Below are 22,820 nucleotides of genomic sequence, written 5' to 3' on the forward strand. Positions count from 1 at the left end.
TAAAGAAACTGAGGTAGGAGTTAGTGGGGATAGGTCCCTCACAGAACTGGAGGATGTACTGCTTAATGTTTGTAAAGTGCTTTGAATGTAAGCAGCATTATGTGTTAAATAGAATACAGGGAACTCTAAAGGTAGACAAGTTGATTATTTTAAGAGAGGCTCAAAGACCAAATGTCAAATTTATGGAGTTTTTCCCTTTTCATATGCTGCTTCACATCACAATACACTAACAATTTTCTATCTTGAGAAATATAGGCAATTTCTATTATCCTAGTATCATTTTTTCTACTAGCATGGCTTGAATGAATCAGTGTTTTTATGGATCTGTAAAACAGTCACTGGTTGGCGAGTCTCAGTATAAACAATTCAGGCTGGAGCAGGCCTGATTTTTGCATATAAAGTCTTGGTGCCCTCTTAACCCTGGGACAGCTAGTTTCCTCTTTTAAGAAGGGAAACGTTGCAGTAAATAGAGAATCATCATAACTCCTTCAAGGCAGAATGAGAAGCAAGTTCTGCTTTGGATGAAATGTGGGCCTCCTGAAGTTTTTAAATCCAGAAAGTCCAAGTTAATAGGCCTTTAATGGAAGAGTGCTAAGTTTAGTAAAGGAGTTTTAACTCACTTAGTGGCAAAAATCCATAAGAAGGCAGAGTTATTAAGTTTTTTTCCTGCAATGCTGAAGCCCCATTCAGAAGCTCTAGAACATTAGTGGCTATTAGTAGCTAAGCCTGTTAAGTAGATGTTTGAGGATAATAGATTCAGGAAGCCTGCTTCTGAGGCAATGCTCTACCCAGTTTCAAGCACATGGCAGGCAGAAATTAAAGACAAATAGCTTTACTCGTGGCATGACAAAGCCAATTCATAGTATTCAGGCTTTGGTGCAATTTAGACTTGAAGCCACCATGAAGTCTCCCAAAAGAGGTCAAAATTTTATGGTTTGGAGCCAACGTCCAGAGCTACAGGTTAACAGTGACAAAAGAACTGCTCATAGGAAGAATACAGGGCACTGACAAAACCCACAACACAGAGGACTCTCACAAAAAGTCCGTATTAAGAGTAATTCCGGAAGGGTACTGTGTATACATGAAATTTCTCCCATGTAAATGAGATTTTTGAAGTGGTAGCTTCCTCTAGTTGCCTAATGTCTTTGGTAGCAAGTTCCCCTTTCCCAGAAGATCAACTAGCAGCTTCCATTTGAGAGGAGAGAAAAGTGGGCACAGGGGGAGAGGATGAAGGAGTTTCATTAAAACTCTGCTGTTATTTTTCCACTTCTTCCAGAAAATATCAGCCCCCATAAGCCTCCTGGAATAAGTTTTAGGTTTACTGTCCTGCTTTTGCTGATAAATTCACTGTTCCCATATAACCGATCAAACAGTACTAAGATAGCTGGAATTAATTTTAGAAATTCCAGGTTCTAAATAAAGAGATTTGAATCTCTAAGCTGGAGTTTATTTCCTTAGAGTTTATGCACTGGACAGTGATTTCTTTGTTCTATTAGGCTCTGGACAATTATTTTTCAGAGCTACATTTTTCAGTGAGGCAGAAAGGGGCAGGAATTAAGCTAGGTTGCCAAACCCATGAAAATAATTCAAATTGCTGGAATATGTAGCTCCATAAAATTCCTCTTTAGACAACAGTGTAGTCCCCTATTATGTCTGTCTTAGTTTGGTTAGGGTGCTGGACTGGGACATGGGAGACTCTGGTTCAATGCCCAGTTTTACCACGTGGAATTGAGAGGATAAATACATTAAATATTGTGAAGTGCTCACTATACTATGATGAAGTGGGTATTCACCCACGAAAGTTTATGCTCCAATACGTCTGTTAGTCTACAAGGTGCCACAGGACTCTTTGTCACTATACTATGGTAATGAAAGGTGTATAAGTACCTAAGATAGATCACCCACTGACGGCGGTTGGTCAGCAAGTCAGCACTAAGCCCAGTTTCTGGGCATGGCCCAGTCTGGTTTATCCGGATGGCCTATAACTTTTGTACATGTCCTCTTAGCTCCAGATTTCCTCCTCCACCGCAAGGTTCACAATTGCCATGGAGCAAAGGTTTGTCCCATAAGTAACAGTTGCAAGTTAGTGTGCAGCTTTCAGCCCCACTGCTCAATTCTTTTTTGTCTGATGTCTTTAGTATATCTTATCTGTGTCCTTACACCTTTTGGAAACATCTGGAATGGCTACACGTCTGACATCACCAGAATAGCTTGCTTATTTATCTGGGTAGCTGTTTTGAGGGGAACTTTGAATGCACCCCTAGTGTGCTTCATTTTCTTAGCACTTTTTTTTTCCTGCCAAAAACTTAGTAAAGTACATACACCACCAGCAAGAGTTGTAAGGGAGTTTCTTTTTAATCATAGTAAAGTCTTATGGTATGGTTGCTCTACGTGGTTTGTCTACAATAATGTCAGTAGAAGCCAGTGGGGTACTATTCCTTTGCCTACTGATGTGCAGTTTTTGTTACTCTGAGCTGTGTCAACCATCCCCTGTTGCATTTCCTGGGATCAGGCTCAGAGCATGAATGATCAACACAGCTAAGAATGTGACACAGACGAGCAAGACAAAAGTGCTTTAAGTGAATTAATGTAAAGCATGTCATTGACTATGGCATTGCAATGCAATAAATAGATCCTTTGCACCACTATTTTAGAGAGGATCTAAAAATAATGATGCAGAATAATATGGTAGAACAAGACACTTCACATGCTTACTGATGCATCAGTTGATTGTAGCCTGTGAACAGTTAACATCACATTTTTACACACGCCAGTCTTTGGGTTTTTAAACTTTTACTTAGTTCTCTTTCATAGCTAGGTAACAAGTGGCATGTGGTCTTCCAGCAGAGTGATATTACATCTTTGACTAATTCATAGGCAAAGCAGAATGAGCTGTCAACCAGATCTTTTAGATTCCATACAATAAGGAATTTTGTCGTATCCTTTATGCTAGTTTGTGGCATCTAGCTATACATAACTGAGTTACCATTTCTGATCTGTAAAGGATATGAAGGATCTATTCTGTGACGGATCCATCCATAATTCTGTGAATTATATCAAAATCTAAGAGTGTCCTAAATTCTAGACAATTCCTATCTGAAGTCAGCAATAAGCGATTTTCTCAATCTGCATGCAAGGATTCATATTCCATTTTATTCCCTCTCAAACTGCACTTTAAAAAATTCCCCTTACAAGAGAACTATAAAAGCAAGCCATGTCCATGTGCACTTCAGGTGGTTCTCACTTTAATCTTAAAAACCTTATAGTTAATACAAACTATTCCAAACACAAATCACACCAAAGAAGAGTTAATACAGAAGAATCCGCTAATCAGGCAATAATGGTGTTCTGGGTAAGTTTATCCTTTTTTCTTATGTCTCACCTCAAACACTGTCAAACTGTACATCATTACGTAGTCGTTCCTTGTGCTTGACAGGAAATAGAGGCAGAATCTCCAGGCGCCTATCTGCTGGGCAAAGTTATTCAGAAGCTCCTCTGGGAAAATCAAGTATCAACAAAACACGTGCATTAATATTCATAAGCTGTCTTCATACTCAAGACAATATTTGTTTCCATAGCACCATAAATCTGAATGGAACTTCAGATATTTTTCAATCTGATTTATCAGCTATCAGTTTAATAATGCTCAGACAACCTGAGCTACTTCAAAAGCAGCCACAAAACCTACCTATAACCTTCAATGCAACTAAAATGACTAGATGCACGGTATCAGAATTTGTTGTGTATGATTTTAACATTCCGAAAAGTAAAATGTAACAACAGACTTGGGTTAGATTAGCTTGATACTAATGGAACCTTTAGATCCACAGAGCAGATCTCTGCCACCTAAGGTAACAGACACTGATAGCAGTAGGATGAGGTAGCAGCAGTAGCTTGTCATACTCTATGTGGATCAACCACTAGAGCGAGATTATCTACTTTGCCAGGGATTTTTACAGATAATTCCTTTGCTGTCAGCAACACTTGGATTCAGGAATCTTGGTTTCAATCTTGGTTGTGGGTTCTGTAGAAGAATGTGCTCTGGGAGGCACAGATTTTTCTACCTGTGTTCTCAAGCCTGTTCCTTTCCATCACTTCTAGCTTCTTGTCCAAATCTTCCTGCCCCCAGCACCACTACCAACTCCTTGTTCGTCTCCTTTCCTTGCCCAGCCAGTTCCAGTATATTCCCAAGCCCTCTTCCCAGTCTTTCCTCCACCTCAGACTCCGTGTCTCTTGTCCTCTCTGCATTGTAGTCAGACAGCTTTCTCCTTTGCTATGCTGCCTGGGAGTCAGGTGAAGGGACAGAGAGCGGTAGAGGAGCACTAAGACCACAGGAGAGTGTTTCCCTTCTCTCAATTCCAGTGCCCAGTGCTATCACAGCTCACTGTACCCAGGAGCAGCAATTGCAGGAAAAGTTCTCCTCAGCCCCAGGGTTGATCAATCAATGCAGAAGGAATCTTCTGAATTTAGCTGCCAAGCTAAAATCTCCATCGAACTTTCTTAAAAAAAACATGCCCAAGACAATGTATTTTCCCTAATTGTTTTCAAATACTGAACTGTTTTTTGCTCAAATTTTCAAAAAAGAAAATCTGAGGCAGACACCTAGTTTGCAAAATTTCAACCCGAATAGCTAAAGTTTGGCAAAGTTCTGAGCAACTGAAAACTGCACCTTATAATGGGAAGTGTCAGGCAACCTAGACTTCTAGGATGGGGGAAAATAGACTTCTAGCATGGGAAATAGACTTCTAGGATGGAGGCTGGCACAACTGATTAAGAGAGCTTTAAACTAGGAATTTGGGGGAGAAGGTTGGGAGATGTCCAGGTAATCTCCACGCCAGAATTCAACATTGAGAGGGAAGAAAACAAAGTAAGAAAAGATACAACTGTGGGCAGAAGAATGGACATGGGGAGGAAGAGTAGTGTAGATACCAGTCTAATAGGTGATAGTGGTGGTAGAATGTCTGTGCCTAACTGGGTAAAGAATGTCAGTGAAGCCAAATGGCAAAAATTAAGATGTCTGTACACTAATGCGAGGAGCCTAGGTAACAAAATGGAGGAATTAGAGCTACTGGTGCAGGAAGTCAAACCGGATATTATAGGGATAACAGAAACACGGTGGAATAGTAGACATGACTGGAGTACAGGTATTGAAGGCTATGTGCTGTTTAGGAAAGACAGAAATAAAGGCAAAGGTGGTGGAGTAGCATTGTACATCAATGATGAGGTTAATTATAAAGAAATAAGAAGCGATGGAATGGATAAGACACAGTCTGTCTGGGCAAAAGTCACATTGGGAAAGAAAGCTACCAGAGCCTCCCCTGAGATAGTGCTTGGGGTGTGCTACAGACCGCCGGGATCTGATTTGGATATGGATAGAGACCTCTTTAATGTTTTTAATGAAGTAAACACTAATGGGGATTGTGTGATCATGGGAGACTTTAACATCCTCCAGTGCTAGTCCACTTTTCACATCTGGGAAAAGTGCTAGTAATAATAATAGGGCTCAGATTTTTCTGGATGTGATAGCTGATGGATTTCTTCACCAAGTAGTTGAAGAACCAACAAGAGGGGATGCCATTTTAGATTTGGTTCTGGTGAGTAGTCAGGACCTCATAGAAGGAATGGTTGTAGGGGACAACCTTGGTTTGAGTGACCATGAGTTAATTCAGTTCAAACTAGATGGAAGGATAAACAAAAATAGATCTGGGACTAGGGTTTTTTATTTCAAAAGGGTTAACTTTAAAGAATTAAGGAAATCAGTTAGGGAAGTGGATTGGACTGAAGAACTTGGGGATCTAAAGGCGGAGGAGGCCTGGAATTACTTCAAGTCAACGTTTCAGAAACTATCAGAAGCCTGCATCCCAAGAAAGGGGAAAAAAATCATAGGCAGGAGTTGTAGACCAAGCTGGATGAGCAAGCATCTCAGAGAGGTGATTAAGAAAAAGCAGAAAGCCTACAAGGAGTGGAAGATGGGAAGGATTAGCAAGGAAAGCTACCTTATTGAGGCTGGATCATGTAGGGATAAAGTGAGAAAGGCCAAAAGCCATGTAGAATTGGACCTTGCAAAGGGAATTAAAACCAATAGTAAAAGGTTCTATAGCCATATAAATAAGAAGAAAACAAAGAAAGAAGAAGTGGGACCGCTAAACACTGAGGATGGAATGGAGGTTAAGGATAATCTAGGCATGGCCCAATAACTAAACAAATACTTTGCCTCAGTCTTTAATGCGGCTAATGAGGAGCTTAGGGATAATGGTAGGATGACAAATGGGAATGAGGATATGGAGGTAGATATTACCACATCTGAGCTAGAAGCCAAACTCAAACATCTTAATGGGACAAAATCGGAGGGCCCAGATAATCTTCATTCAAGAATATTAAAGGAACTGGCACATGAAATTGCAAGCCCATTAGCAAGAATTTTTAATGAATCAGTAAACTCAGGGGTTGTACCGTATGACTGGAGAATTGCTAACATAGTTCCTATTTTTAAGAAAGGGAAAAAAGGTGATCCGAGTAACTATAGGCCTGTTAGTTTGACATCTGTAGTATGTAAGGTCTTGGAAAAAATTTGGAAGGAGAAAGTAGTTAAGGACATTGAGGTCAATGGTAACTGGGACAAAATACAACATGGTTTTACAAAAGGTAGATCGTGCCAAACCAACCTGATCTCCTTCTTTGAGAAGGTAACAGATTTTTTAGACAAAGGAAACGCAGTGGATCTAATTTACCTCGATTTCAGTAAGGCATTTGATATGGTTCCACATGGGGAATTAGTTAAATTGGAAAAGATGGGGATCAATATGAAAATTGAAAGGTGGATAAGGAACTGGGTAAAGGGGAGACTACAACAGATTGTACTGAAAGGTGAACTGTCAGGCTGGAAGGAGGTTACTAGTGGAATTCCTCAGGGATCAGTTTTGGGACCAATCTTATTTAATCTTTTTATTACTGACCATGGCACAAAAAGTGGGAATGTGCTAATAAAGTCTGCAGATGACACAAAGCTGGGAGGTATTGCTAACACAGAGAAGGACCGGGATATCCTACAGGAAGATCTGGATGACCTTGTAAACTGGAGTAATAGTAACAGGATGAAATTTAATAGTGAAAAGTGCAAGGTCATGCATTTAGGGAGTAATAAGAATTTTAGTTATAAATTGGAGACATATCAGCTGGAAGTAACGGAGGAGGAGAAGGACCTCGGCGTATTGGTTGATCACAGAATGACTATGAGCTGCCAATGCGATATGGCCGTTAAAAAAGCTAATGGAGTTTTAGGATGCATCAGGCGAGGTATTTCCAGCAAAGATAAGAAGGTGTTAGTACCGTTATACAAGGCACTGGTGAGACCTCATCTGGAATACTGTGTGCAGTTCTGGTCTCCCATGTTTAAGAAGGATGAATTCAAACTGGAACAGTTCAGAGACGGGTGAACTAGGATGATCCGAGGAATGGAAAACCTGTCTTATGAAAGGAGACTCAGAGAGCTTGGCTTGTTTAGCCTAACCAAAAGAAGGTTGAGGGGGGATATGATTGCTCTTTATAAATATATCAGAGGGATAAATATTAGGGAGGGAGAGGAATTATTTAAGCTTAGTACCAACGTGGACACAAGAACAAATGGATATAAACTGGACACTAGGAAGTTTAGACTTGAAATTAGACGAAGGTTTCTAACCATTAGAGGAGTGAAGTTTTGGAACAGCCTTCCAAGGGGAGTAGTGGGGGGCAAAAGACCTATCTGGCTTTAAGACTAAACTTGATAAGTTTATGGAGGGGATGGTATGGTGGGATAGCCTAATTTTGGCAATTAATTTGGCAATTGACCTTTGATTATCAGCAGGTAAGTATGCCCAGTGGTCTGTGATGGGATGGGATGCGAGTTACTACAGAGAATTCTTTCCTGGGTGCTGGATGGTGAGTCTTGCCCACATGCTCAGGGTTTAACTTATCACCATATTTGGGGTCGGGAAGGAATTTTCCTCCAGGGCAGATTGGCAGAGGTCCTGGAGGTTTTTCGCCTTCCTCTGCAGCGTGGGGCACGGGTCACTTGCTGGATGATTCTCTGCAGCTTGAGGTCTTCAAACCACAATTTGAGGACTTCAATAACTCAGACATAGGTTAGGGGTTTGTTATTGAAGTGGATGAGTAAGATTCTGTGGCCTGCATTGTGCAGGAGGTCAGACTAGATGACCTTAAAGTCTATAACCTTAACGATAGCCAGTGCTACCAGCTCTGCCTCTAACAAATAAGAAAAACAAATGGCAAAAGTTGGGATATTGGTCCACTGTGAAACAGACCGGGTAGAATTTAAGGGTTTGTCTACAGGAACAGTTTGCGGCAAGCCGGGATGTGAATTTATCTTGCACTAGCCAGCCACAGACTGATTGCCCATGTGGACACGGCTGACAAGCATTAACAGATTAATGAGTTTTCACCTAATCCCATTTCAAAGACTAGATGAGTTTGTTAATGCATGTCAGTAGGGCCTACACAGACAGTCATTCTGTGGCAGGCTAGCACAGGATAGATTCACAGCTGAGCTTGCCACAAAACTAAAATGTCCATGTATTGCTCTAATACTGACATTCTGCAGTAAAGTTTTCTTTGTTTTGCTAATTGTTCTTAGATCTACATATACCTCTGTTGTGAAGCATTATAATCCCCCGTCTTTTACAAATTTCTCTCAAATGCTCAGAGAGATTCTGTTTCTAGGATGATCACATCCAATTACTCTTTTTGTAAAAGTCTGGCCTTGGGGAAAAGCTGCATGGGTTTGTGTTCTACAAGTCGAACAAACCCAAAAGTATGCCAACGGTCGCCTTTTCTCCAGTGACTGAGTGTACGGGGGAAGAAAGTCAATATCACCCGTTTTAGCCAGACGGTGAAATTTCAGATGAAGATAGCGTGCATACATGCTGAGAATATATTTTCAAGTATAGTGAACCTGGAGGGAATACAGGCTATATTACTGAAGTCTCAGAGGTTATAAATACATAGCCTGTCCTCGTAGAAAGGAACCAGAAGACTGTGTAACTCCCTCATTTTTGTGTATTGCAGGCTTGATTCATCCATCCTGCTGCTGGTTGCATATTATGCAAGTTATTTCTACTGGTCTTCAGAAGCATGGATCTGCTCAGATCCACCAGTATGAACACAAGTGTATTTCCACCTGCCATTTTGCACTACCAAGGAGCTACCCCAAATATGTCAGTGTGGGTAATGTATGCCTCCTCTTTTGGATCTGCTCTCCTACATCTCTCTCATTCCCCTCTTAGTACAGAAAAAGCTTCATGCATTTGCTCCATCACTTGTCACACAGCAGTCTCCTTCACAGGCTCTTCATGGAGCGCAGCAGTTTGTAGGCAGAGAAGTAGGTACCCGCCCTCACAACTACCTAAGTTTCCATCAGCCTGGGAAACAAGTTCCTTTCTCACCATTTCCACCTTCAGCAGACAACCGAACTATGGAGTTTTCTGCTGCTGTTGCTTGGAGATCACATATCTAACCCAAAAAATGTTGTTCAGGGAAGTAAAAGGGATTGTCTGAACTTACCTATCTCACGTTTCCGTTCATTTGTCGTGCAATTGTGGAAAAACTCTGTCATTAGACTCTCCAAAGCGCGCAGGGAGGCCTCTTCTGATGCCTGACAATGACATTTAAAGGAAAAGTAGGTCAGAAAGTGCCTCTGGTTTACATTCAATTGTAAGCAAAGTTTATTTCCTTATAAGACAAAGTGCTAAGGGGTCCATATAATGCATGCTGGAGGAACAGTCTCAGCAACCAAACAAAAGAGCAGCATGTTACAGAGTGAAATTTAATATGAAGTTCACAAACTGTAGAAAGAAGTCAACAGCTACTAACAGAATATGCCCAGGATGAGTAAAAAGCCTCAGAGGTTATCTTAAAGTCTCATTTGTTCAGTCAAATTTGTTAATGAGAGCACCACTTTATAAAGCAAGTTCCCCTCCCCTCTAATTACAGACACTTGATCTCATTACAAATGTTAGTTCATCCGTTGGAATAATTCTTACATGAACACCAGCTTCATATTAACACACTTCAGAAATTCAGAGGCATCATAGCATAGCAAACTGAACAAAAGACTAGATGCTAGAAGTCCTGAACTTTATTCCCAGCCCTGGCTCAACGGGTGGCCATGGTCAGTTTGCCACCTCTTTGCTTCAGTCTGCTCATCTGTTTAAAAAAAAAAAAAAAAAAAAGCGGGGGGGGAGGGGGCACCACCAATGTACTCCACTTGGCGCAGGGAAATGGGGGGGATTTAAAGGATTAATGTTCGTACAGAGCTTTGACGACTGACTGCTATACAAATGTTTAATAATTTGATTCAGGGAGGATGAGTTGCCTAATATCTTTTCCTTTTTTGCCAGCTGCAGCTTGGTTTTTAGAAGACCTCAAAGACAGCGGCTCAATAGGCAGCAGTTACAAGGTAGCTACAGCTTTATTTCACCCGAGGGCCACCTGTAATAAATGGGACTAATTCATTTGTTTCAGTGTCTGGAGATGGAATGATTATGTTGAGCCAGAGTTAGGACGATTCTCGACCCAATCAGTATGGAGGCACTGTGTTTGCCCTTCTCATCTAACTCTTATAATGGAGAGCCCTCGTCAGTTTTATCACTAATGGTTTTGTTATAGAAGAGACATGCCATTTGTCATTTCTCCAACATTTTCAGCTAATGCATTGCTCTTTCACTAATAAGACCACAGACTTAAGCCCAGACCTTCCTCGGGACTATACAAAGGGTAGTGGCACAGGGAGGCAAGCATCTACTGTAGTCCTATGTCAGGCACGAAAAAAGTTACATATAAACCAAGTCTTTGCCTACACCGACAATTTCACAGGTGCTTAAAAAATCCCTTCTCTCCCCCCCCCCTCCCCCCCGACAAAAGTTCAGCCACAGCAAGTGGCAGTATAAATGGCTCGTTGTGGGCAGCAGCACTCTCCTGTCAACAACACGAATCCCGCTCATAGGTGGTGGAAGTATTTTGTCGGCAAAAGTGCCGACAAACAGCGTTTACACTGCCTGACTTTTAGCGACATGGCCCTGTTGCTAAAAGCTGTGTAGTGTGGACAAAGCCTCAGGCAGACTAGCACTGTGACAGGTAGTCTTCTGGGAGAAGATCAGTCTACACCACCTACAGAAGCAGTATGAATTTCTCTACTGCTAAAGCCCAATTCCACATGCTCCACACAAGGCATCCAGTTTTTCTAGCATCCCACTGCAGAGCCAAGTTGGAGAGGATATTTCTAAGCTTCCTCATCCCCATATCACACACTATGAGAACCAATAATTTAATAAAAGATTAAGAAAAATACAGCTGTTCTCCTAGCAACTGATAATGGATGCTTAGTAAGATTTAGCATTCTGCTGCTAAACAGAAAATACACATTTTCCTGTTGTCCTTCCTCCATGTATCTCAAAAATCGGATGCTCCATAGAAAAAACCACTTGTGATTGTGAAAGCCATCCTGATAGTGAAAAATTATAATTTAAAAACAAACACAATCAATCAAGCTGTAGGTCACATTTCCATTTTAAGCAACTGCACAGGCCATTATTATTTTTTTTAATCCATATAGATTTGCTTCTTTGCAAAAAGGTTGCATGCACAATAAACTTAAACTTCAAGTTGTTCCTTCCAACTGCAACCTTACTTTTTCCATCCGTCTCCCATTACTAGCAGCAATAATTATGCATAAAGCAGGGTGGATAAAAATCAATGATTAAAAAATGGATTTTTTTGATAAAATGCTGTTTGAGGGGAAAAAACTAAAGATAGTTTTAATTAAGATACATTATAGCTCAAATAATCTCATCATAGAATAGGGATTATAAATTTAAATTCTATAGTATTAGACAATATATTCATGAAATGTTTAAGAAAAGTTTTGTAAATGAGTTCCAATAGTTTGTGGATTAAGGACCCAATCTTATGGGATTCTAAGGGCTTCTGTATAGATTATTTAGGTTAATCTTTCTATCTACCCAATGGGACTCAGTGCTCAGTCTAGAAGATACCATCACAGATGCTTAGTTTTGCAGTTCTCAAACTGTGGATTTGTGTCTCCAGAGATAATATGCTTGTTAACAGCAAAAATGTTTTTAAATAAATATAGAGAGGTGAGAAATAACAGACCTCAACCCTATTATCCCTCTGCAAATTTATGTACACAGAGTCAATCCCTTATTTCTCTCTAAAAGTGCAAAGTTTCAAAAAGTTCAATGAATAGAAGATTGTTGGGGGCGGAATAGATCTGGACAAGGAGAACAAGTCTGAAGATAAATGTGAGAAGGGAGGGACAAGCAGTAGAAACAAAAGTGAAACTGTTTGAGCAGCATATTCCAGAAGTCTTGAGGTCTGAGTGTAGCCTTCATTGATTTGAGATATACCATACCATTTTCTCACCAGAAGGGAAAACCTATAATGTAGCAGGCCGTAAAAGAGACCCAGTTTGGGAATATTTTGATGAAGTTCCTCTACCCGTGGGTAAGACAGGCATGCGTGCAAAATGCAAACAGTGCAACAAAGAAATCAAGGCTTGGTTGCCTGAATGAAACAACACCATGAGAAGTGTTCCTTCTCAGGAGGAAGCTGCGTTGAAGATGATGAAAGGAACATGTCTGAACATGCAGGATCTTCAGGTTGGTAAACTTTTTTATTTCATACTTTTTTATTTCATACTTCTTTCTTAAGGACTGCCCGTCTTCCTTCTGGACTATTCTTGAATTCTCATGTTTGAGCAAAAAATATAATTGTTACTCTATGGTACTATCATTTTAGATGCAGTTGTGATAAAAAAATATCTGAAATAGGCAGATCTTCCTTCTACAATTTTACCTTTAAAGTAGATCTGAGTGTCAGTGCATGCAATGAGTAATATAAATGAGCAGTATGGTAATAATTAAATAACTGCATTGACTTATTTTGTTTAGGAGAATCCATCCTCAACGTACAGGATTCTGAAGACTATCCACCTTCAAGATCACCATCATTTTCTATAGTTTCAGAGTTATCTGCCAATGGTAGTGTTTCAGTCACATCACGTATGTCACATAGCCACAGTATATCAGCTGTAGCAAAAAGAAAAAAATCAATCTCCATCATCCAGAAACAACATAGATAAATTTGTGATGAGAACCAGCAGATTACAAAAAGAGGTAATTGATGAAAGAATTGCCCGGTTTGTTTATGCAACAAAAACTCTCCTTTCTGTATGATTGAGAACCCACACTTCATTAACATGGTTCAGTTATTAAGACCAGGATACAGTCCACCCAACAGAGCAGATGTCGCAGACAAATTGGTGGATAAAGTGTATGAAAGAGAAATTCAGCAGTGTGCAAAAGATCTAGAGGGTAAAATTGTTAACCTGAGTCTTGATGGGTGGAGCAATGTCCACAATGATCCTGTTGTATGTGCTTGTGTGACAACAGAAGGGAATGTCTTCCTTACAGAAACAATTGATACATCAGGAAATGCACACACAGAATACTTACAAGTAGTAGCAGTATAAGCTCTAACAAACTGTGGAGAAAAATATATATCAAATGTCTAGTACACAGCTTGGTCACAGACAAAGCTGCAAATGTATCCAAGGTGAGAAGAAATTTAGAAGAGAGTCCCAAGCTAACATACGGTTGCAGTGCTCATTTGATGAACCTCCTAGCCAAAGACTTCAGTGTTCCAGAAATAAAGGTGAATGTTGTTGAAATTGCAAAATACTTCCATAACAACTACTTTGCAGCAGCTGCTCTGAAAAAAAATGGGAGGAACCAAGCTAATTCTCCCACAAGACGTGCACTGGAACACAGTAGTGGACTGTTTTGAGCACTGTATCAAGAACTGGCCTAATCTGATGACAGTTTGTGAACAAAATCGTGAAAAAAATAGATGGCACTGTCACAGCCAAAGTTCCCAACATTGGGCTTAAGAGAAATGTTGAACACATGCTGAGTACCCTGAAGCCTATTTCTGTAGCCTTGAACAAAATGCAGGGAAATAGCTGTTTTATTGCTGACGCTGTTGAAATTTGGAAGGAACTGAGTGAGATCTTAAAAGAGAAATATACGACAGACTTAAATTACAAGCGTTAAAAAAACAAATGGACAAGCACCATCTCCAGCTCATTTTCTCGAAAATGTTCTAAATACTCTGTACCAGGGTCAAACCTTAACTGCTGAAGAGGATGAGTTGGGGGGAGTTATAGCTCAGTGGTTTGAGCATTGGCCTACTAAACCCAGGGTTGTGAGTTCAATCCTTGAGGAGGCCACTTAGGGATCTGGGGCAAAAATTGGTCCTGCTAGTGAAGGCAGGGGGCTGGACTCGATGACCTTTCGAGGTCCCTTCCAGTTCTAGGAGATTGGTATATCTCCAATTATTACCTTTTTTATTACCTATGACATGGACATCCAGCAATCATCCCTCCATAATGCCAACTATAATAAACTTCAGAGCTAAGGGTGAACCATTCAAGAAATATATGTTTGTTGATGATGTTTTAAAGAAAGTCACACTAGTGAACTGGTGGAAGTCACTTAAGCACTTGCATTCAGAGACTGTTGAAGTGATAATCTCACTTTTAACAGCAGTAGCTTCTTCTGATGGTGTAGAAATAATATTTTCCTTTGGACTCTATCATTCCAAATTGAGAAACTGTTTGGGACCTGAAAGCAGGAAAGCTTGTTTTTCTTTTCCAGATTACGAACAAGCAGGAAAATGAAAGTGAAGACAACTGAGTTAGTTGCAGACGCCAATATTTTAAGTTTCTCATGTTGACCTGGCTGACATAGTCGATTTAATTTAAAAAAAAAACACCACACTTCATTTAACTATTTTAGTTAAAAACAATTTTAACAAAAACAAACCTGATTTTAAAAAAATTGAATGTTTAAATACAAAAATTCATATGCTTGTTTTGTTAAAATATTATGTTTGCTGTTGAAGAAAAAAAATCCAGAACACACAATGTTGTTGTTTTAGTTAAATAAAACAATTTAAATGTCTGTCTGGTGATGTTCTCCTCCTAATACAGCATGGCAAGAAAATCCTTCAAATATTAATGATTAACCTGTTGAATTGGAGATAGTTCACCTCCCAATAGCTTCATTTACCTTTACCTTTTACCATTTGCCTTTGGTAAATGAAATAACCAAACAATTATTCATTTTCTGATATAGCTGTAAAACTAATCTGAATAAATCACTTTAAAAATGTATAGTGTGTACCGTGAAACCTACATCTATCTGAGTTGTGAAGAATATGTATCAAGGTTAATAAAACCAACAAGAATGCACTTTTGTGTAGAAATCCATGATTAAATCGAGTCTTCCTGACTACTGATTTAAATCATGATTTTAATTAAATCAAATCCACCCTGGCATAAAGTCTCAGTCTGAGGATTCAATTTTTTAAAAATTCCAAAATAATCAAAAGTTGATTATATAATATATCCACAATGACATTTCCACACATTCCTTTCTCTCTGTAGAGTGGAGTGCATACTGTTTTATATTCTTTCCTACCCTACTACCTGCTATTCGATTAGATTTAAATGTACAAATTCAGCAGTTTAGCGTACACTCTTGCAAGTCCCTTGCTGCTGAAGGGCAAACGTTACATCTCAATATTTGCTTCAGATGTCAAATAGGGAAGAATGAATTGTGAGTTGTCAAACTTTGACCACAGCAATATGAAGCAGCCAATTTCCTCCACAGCAGAAGTGTTTTTCTTCCTATCCCACTGAAGGAAGGCCTCTCACAAAAAGATTACACAGCAGCCACACACACACGCACACTAATATTAATCTAGGAGCATCAGGTCTTGCCTTGTTTTGGTACAATTAATTCTACGCTTTTCAAGCTTCCTGATAGCTCTTCCTATCTAAAGAATTGTTGATGCACAATGGACAATTTAAGAAAACAGATGCTTAAAATTAAAAAAAAAAATCATGTAAGTAGGAGCTTAAAGTACTGCGGACTTGGCAGCTTATCCAATGACTAATGGGAGTTACTGGGCACTTTGCATTTTTGAAAGTCAGTTCACATATTCAAGAGCCTAACCCTTTGCCCCCCCCCCTTTTTTTTTTGGTTTTCCTTCTTTAAATCTCAATCTGTGTCTTCATTATAAAAAAACCCGAAGAATACAAAACGGATTTAGTGTTAACGTTTGTTTTGAGAAAGCCATGGATGGGATTGCTGAAACTAGCTATGTATTCATCATGTGGCCAGTTGCTATAGGACATGGATACTCTACGCATAGGTTTGAAAGAGCACAGGACAAACTAGGAACAAACAATGCAGTATCCCCCTCAAATCTTCCCTTCCTGAGAGTGCCACACACCGGAAAACACAACTAATACTGGACAACAGGGCTCCCCAGAATTGCATTTTATGGAAAGCCTAAACAAATATTTATTTCAAAGCATGCTCTAAAGTTACTCAGACTAAGATAGATTTGGGACAGAAGAAAACAAGGACTGCCCCCCCCCCCAGTGTGACTGTTATGCTCTCCAGCTTGCAAGATACATGGAGCTCAAAGTTTCTACGAAATGAAGGTGGCATGGCAGAAATGGCCTAGGTTAACTGGAACCTAGTCCATTAAGGGCTCTGCAGATAGAAACTAGCACCCTGAATTTGCCCAGAAATGAGCTGTCAGTAGGTAGACAGTACAAGTGCAATAAACTCTTGCCAGTCAGGTCTACTCACGTGGGCAGCAGTATTCTGCATTTGCTAATGTTTGAGTAGCTTTCAAGGTTAGCTCCACATAGTGTGCTGCAATTATTTCCATAGATAGGGCCCCTTGACATAAGAAAGGATACACTCCCATCTCAAGGCTGAGTAATGGAATCAGGGCACTGCCTTGAGGAGACTGACTGCTGAAACTAATTTCCTTGCCGTACCCTTGTCTGGTCTTGTTGTTTGAACCCCAAGCAACTGGGGACCACCAGGTGCTGCTGAAAATAGCCTCCAACTCTCACCTCAATGACCTTCCCCAGAAAGGCTTGAGACTGGGCTGCAACTGGCAAGATTTCGAGTTATTCTGTGTAGAAGCTGGCAATCCACCTTACCTTGGGGTAGGCATTAAAAATCCCCATCAATAAAGAGCCAAAGTATTCCCCACTCACTTTCACTAACTGCAGAGGGCATAAGAGCCTTACTCTTCCACCATGTATCAGAGATCACTAATTGAGAAGCTGGTTAGAACTTTTAGGGAAGAACACTTGTTCCCTCCTGCTATCACAGTCCGGGGGTGGGGGGGGGGGTGGGGGGGGGGAGTTCAACATCCAATCAATCCCGTTTGCAAAGCAGACAGAACACCCAAAATAGTTCCACTGGTAGGGACTTCCCAGATACTAGGACAGAGTCTCAGTCTCACCACAGCATAAGAGTACACAAATTATTTATAAGGCGGGCAGGCAGATTCAGCACCCCAAACTTTTTTCAAAAGATGTTTCATCCACCTATCCCACTGCTTCATAAATTGTGGCTGCCAGTTAACAATGGTGCCCTGAAAGGACAATGGAGGAAGAGGTGTTTAGGGGCAAACTGGGCTTTGGAGCTGTGCTCCAGCTCCACTCCAGGCAAAAACCTGCAGCTCCACGCTCCAGCTCCGGGCTCCACTCCAAAGCCCTAGGGGCAAGGGTACTGGTAGTCAAACAGATTGCCGTATCTCACCAGGACATCCACACACTGATACCAGAGAACGTTTGAATCCAGTAGGGGGTATGTCTTATGGAGAGGTTCATCACAGTTGGTCTACCTTGACTATTTTGTGGGGGTAGTTGTAGTTTTTTTGTATTCTTTGTTGTAACTGAATTCAATATATTTGAAAATGTAGAAAACATCCAAAAATATTAAACAATAGAATACCATTTATTTAAACACCACGATTAATTTTTTTAAAAGCTTGACAGCCCTATTTAGAACACATCTCATATTCACATTCTTATCACATTTCAACCATTTCTTTAATTCCTACTCCCTTCCCTTTTTATTGCCTTGTGAAGTTTACCATAGATAGTTTTATAAGGATTCTTTAGAGGTGTGTAGATATTTACTCAACCTAGTTATCTACTAATCCAAAGTCTTCAACCTATATGACTAGAAAACAATTGATTAATAGTTATAGAAAAGCATAATTCCCTCCTTTACTTCAAAGAAATAAAAATTATAGTTTGTCACCAAATAGCTGTGGATTCTGGAATATTGACCATCCATCCGCAAAAGTTTCCAGGCATTCAAGTAAACTAGGTATGTAGGCTAATTTCAGAACCATCATTCTTTCATTTTACTTTAAGGCTTGACAGCAATTAACTGGATATCCAACCTCTAGTTATTTTCTAGGTCAGAGGATTCAGATTTGCCAAAAATTGACAGCTTAGATTTTGTAAACCCTGATTTATTGTAGCTTATAATGTCACTGACATATCTTTTTAATATTTAAAAGCCATTCAGTATTTTACTGCAATATATAGTATATTGTTTTAGTCATAAAATGAATGTTATAGGTTAAAGCTACAAACAGTTAGTGTGGGACTGACAACTAATTCTGAATCAAAGTGTTTACAGCATTTACAGTAAAGTATGCATAGGCCAAGATGTGAATTACAGGCAAACATTTGAGCCTTCATATTTGAATTACACCACCATCCACTGGAGCCCCCAAAACTGCCTATATCCATTTAGGCAGACAAGGTGGGTGACATGATAGAAAATGGTCTAATGAAAGCTATTAGTCAGAGAAACTCTAAGTATGTTTCCCAGACCTGAAGCTGAGTTCTGTGTAGGCTAAGGGTCGGCAACCTTCAACACGCGGCCTGGGAACAGCGAACCGCAGCTACTGGGAGCTGCGGGGGGACCGTTCCTGCAGGCAGTTACTGTGAACAAAATGTCTTGCAGATTATCCTGATGGGCTGCATGCAGAAGGCTGCCGACCCCTGGTATAGGCTCAAAATCTTGTGTCTCATTAACACAAGTTAGTCCGATATAAGGTATTACCTCACCCTCCTCGTGTCTCTAAAATCCTGGGACCAACATGGCTATAACAACATTGCATGAATCCAATTAAAAACATCTAAAGCTTTAGAGTTCAAAAGAATCATAGATTTATCTTGATTGCACCTGAAACAAACTCATATTTAAGATACATATTCCCCTTGAATAGAATAGAAATTAGAAACTACTTATTACTTTATAAACAATTTAAAGTGTTCCCCTGGGAAGCTTTTCCATTTTAAAGGTTTTGGGTTTTTTTTGTTTCCCCAGCATCACCTTCTTCCTTCATTTCACATTGTAAAAAGCTTAACTAAATTTTCACAAATATGTAAGTAAACCTAGATATTAGGCTTTCAGTTCCTCCACCCCAAAAACATTTGTTCCTATAGAGATGATTGAATTATTCAGGCTTTGCTCTCAAGATTTAATGCTTTTTAAAAGGAAGTGAATATTTTTAAAAGCTTGTCTCTAATGATTTTCCATACCAACACAAGCTGTTAACCTTTTAATGTTTAATATTAAACGCTCAGTATAGAATATTGATCAGAACAAGAACTATGCTCTAAATATGATGCCAAACATTTTTAGCAGGAAACTGGTGTCTCTTGTTGCTTTCCTAAGGTATGAATTTGGAGACATGCATATCCCGGTAAGAAAAAATACAGATAAACCTACTAAAAGCTAAGTGTTCTTTCAAAATGTTAACTGCATCCACAAATATCACAAATACAACTTCAGTTGTGGGACAGTTTCCTCTGACATTGAGAATGGTTTTATACCCCGCAAATCACACACCTTGAATGTTACAGTTCATCCAGTCTTTTGTGGCACAATACTGATGGTATCTTCCCTCTCAAAATGAAGCTAAAGGACAAAAAACTTTCTCTCTCCATTGATTTATTAAGTAATTTGTCCTCTACCTCTAACTCTAGTCAGATTTTGAATCCAATCCCCCATTCCTTTGTTTTGACTTTTCCAGCTCTGTTTAATATCTGCATGTGCTGAGAGGTTATAACAGCAGAGATATTTTTCAGAGGCCACTAGACTTATTTCTTGGGCTAGTGAGTGTTGGGTAAATGGCCTCACCATATACTGTAAATTAACAAGCATTGAGAAATTTTAGCCACCAACTAGTCAGAGGACTAAACCCAGTGTATTAAAAATGCAGCCACTAGGATCTTGGACATCATTCTGATGTCACCTCCCTCTTCCCCTCTCCCCCCAGGAATCCATCTACTGTCTCCCCTTTCCATCACAAATTTAAACCTCTTGGGCCTTCACAACTCAGCCCTTCCATACTTACCTGTTCCAGTATCTTATCAAATTATACCCCCTCCTGCCAAACCAATTGTGTCAGCCTGAACTACTGGCTGCTTCATTTCTCTCCTTTGCACATTCTTCCACACAGATGAAACACTTGAGTGAAATAGCTTGTGAAGCACTACCATCTCCTCCAAATTCCTCCCCTACATCTATTTCTGTAGAAAGCCACTGAGGACTGCTGATTTTTTAAAACAGTGATTCAGTACCATCAAACTATTCCAAGCCTATGTAAATGCATTTTCTTACCCATCACCCTTCTCCACCTTCTTTCAATTTTCTTTCCAATGGTGACACACACTAGACTAAGTTCTTCAACACAGAGACTGCCTTCTGTGGTATTTGGACAGCACCAGCCACAACGGGGCCCTGATGTCAATCTGGGCCATTGGGTACTATGCAATGAATGCTATTTAAACATTTATCTATTTTATTAGTTAAAATAGCATTGTTGGTGTTTGAGACACCACCCACTAGTGGAGAAACCAGGAAGGCCACAGCTCTGATTTCTCATATATTTTAAGAGCCATTTTATTTCTCCTTATTGAATGTTACAGCTATTTAAAAACAAAAACAAAACAAAAAAAACAACTTTGCAGCTCACTTTTAAGAATACTTAGTTGAAGGTAAATATATACTGAATCGAATGCATTAAAGTACCAGGAAAATAATTCACATCAACCAATTTATATTAAGAATTGGTGGGAAATCTTCAGATGTTGCCTTGAAGTTCTCAAGGAACTACGAGGATATGAACAACTACAAAGAAGCTATTAGAATCAGAAAAAATCAAAAGGGCCACTTTAAGCTCATCTTTTAAATAAACTTTCCTCAGGTGACCTTTAGTGTCAGGGTTTGTTAACCCAGCCAATCTCTTACAGACTTTTAGTTCCCTAGATGCAGTTGAACAAATTATGAAGCAAGTGTGTTGATAATGGCAGTCTGAAACAGTAATTTGTGACACAACTGAAGCATAGCCTCTGAATTTGCAGCATTTAATGATGCAAGGTAGGATTATGAAGCGTAACAAGTATGCAAAATTCTTACACACCAAATTTTTCATCTCTAGAAAGGTCAAATGTGCACTACATGGAGGCAGAATTGTAAGGGGAACAACCAGCATTAAAATAGACACTTAGACATTACCTTTTAGTCATTTTCTGAATGACTAATACCATTAGACAATACCGGTACAATGCAACACTAGGCGCCAACATTATGTTGGAAGGGTCTCCTTAATAGAGGGAGAAATATCTGCAATGCTCAAATGCAAGTCTCCTGTTACAAGTCTGAAACAGTGCATACACCAGCAGAATAATCCTTATATTATATGTACTAAATTACTGATGTACTATTGGCAAATTAAAGGAGTTCTTCAGGCTTCATTCTGGATTTCCTTGCTGCACTTCAAGCTCTTTTTTGTGGTTTAACGAATCGAAACTAGATGAAGCTTCATTTTACGTTCAGAAACAGCTAACACTCATGGTATATCTGAATAGACTGGCAGACTGCAAACACAATCTGGTGACCTGCTTCATTCATGTTAACAGCCAGAGCTTCAGCAATTCATCAACATGGCAGCCCATTTGCAAAACTGACTTATCTACACACCACTATTTAAGCCAAAACCCACCGCAGAAAATTATGGCAAACTATTGGTGTATCTCACAATAACAAAAGACAAACATCAAGTGAGGATGGAGCAACCAGAGCTGCTACTCTTCCTCCCAACCTGCAACAGAGCAAGATGGCCAACATGTGAGCTGCTGAGCAGCCACAGTGCAGCTGTTTGGAGTGCTCTGTCACATTAGAATTACTTCTGGAACTTAACAACACTTCCATTTAAAAGTCCCAGGGCAGAGCTCGTTTTCTGTTAAAAAATAAACACATTTTCTTACCAGTGACCTAAGGAATAAAAGTGGCCACAGATTGACCACTTCTGGAGTGGACTGTGCTATGGAAATCTATCTTACATGCAAGAAATTTGTCACTATTATAAATACCATCTCCTGTAAGCACCTTCTGATACATATAAGCGCTCAAGCTGGCATGACCAGCTTCTAGAATATCTACAGTAATCAATTATTTTTTGTCAAGGCCCAAATTTCTTGTTCAAGGTATAGTCAAGGTTCAGACTCCAGAGAAACACTTTTTCACATGGCAACAATAATGGTAATAATAAATAAATAAGATGTCACAGCCCATTCAAAAGCATCTGGCTGTCCATATTTGGCCTGCAGTCCGCCTGTTGACTACCCCTGACCTAGGGGGTCATATTTCTCAAACCTTCCTGTACAGACATAGTTTGAAGCACAGTTAATTAAACCTAAAGCCATGTTTTGAAAAAAAGGCTCAAATGTTTAGGGTCAAATTCTATATCTTAATGGATGATTGCATGAGGGCCAATGGTAAATACAATCCAGCTGCCTTTTGGGGGGGTGCATGCTCCTCCTCCTCCATCTGAACAGTGCTGGCACA

General features: G+C 39.7%; 1 protein-coding gene across 2 annotated transcripts in view; it reads right to left on the reverse strand.

Annotated features, from left to right (window-relative positions):
- The window catches only part of XPO6 (exportin 6), a 102,556-nt gene that overhangs the window by 64,598 nt on the left and 15,138 nt on the right, over window positions 1-22,820 (reverse strand). For both annotated transcript variants that reach the window (XM_044979686.1, XM_044979685.1), the window contains exons 2-3: window positions 9,559-9,649; window positions 3,383-3,495 (exon numbers count right to left, since the gene is read on the reverse strand). In XM_044979686.1, coding sequence (XP_044835621.1) covers window positions 3,383-3,495; window positions 9,559-9,649 — 204 coding nt within the window. The remainder of the gene's footprint in view (window positions 1-3,382; window positions 3,496-9,558; window positions 9,650-22,820) is intronic.

Source organism: Mauremys mutica, chromosome 11 (genome assembly GCF_020497125.1).
Source record: "Mauremys mutica isolate MM-2020 ecotype Southern chromosome 11, ASM2049712v1, whole genome shotgun sequence".
NCBI classification, from domain to species: domain Eukaryota; kingdom Metazoa; phylum Chordata; order Testudines; family Geoemydidae; genus Mauremys; species Mauremys mutica.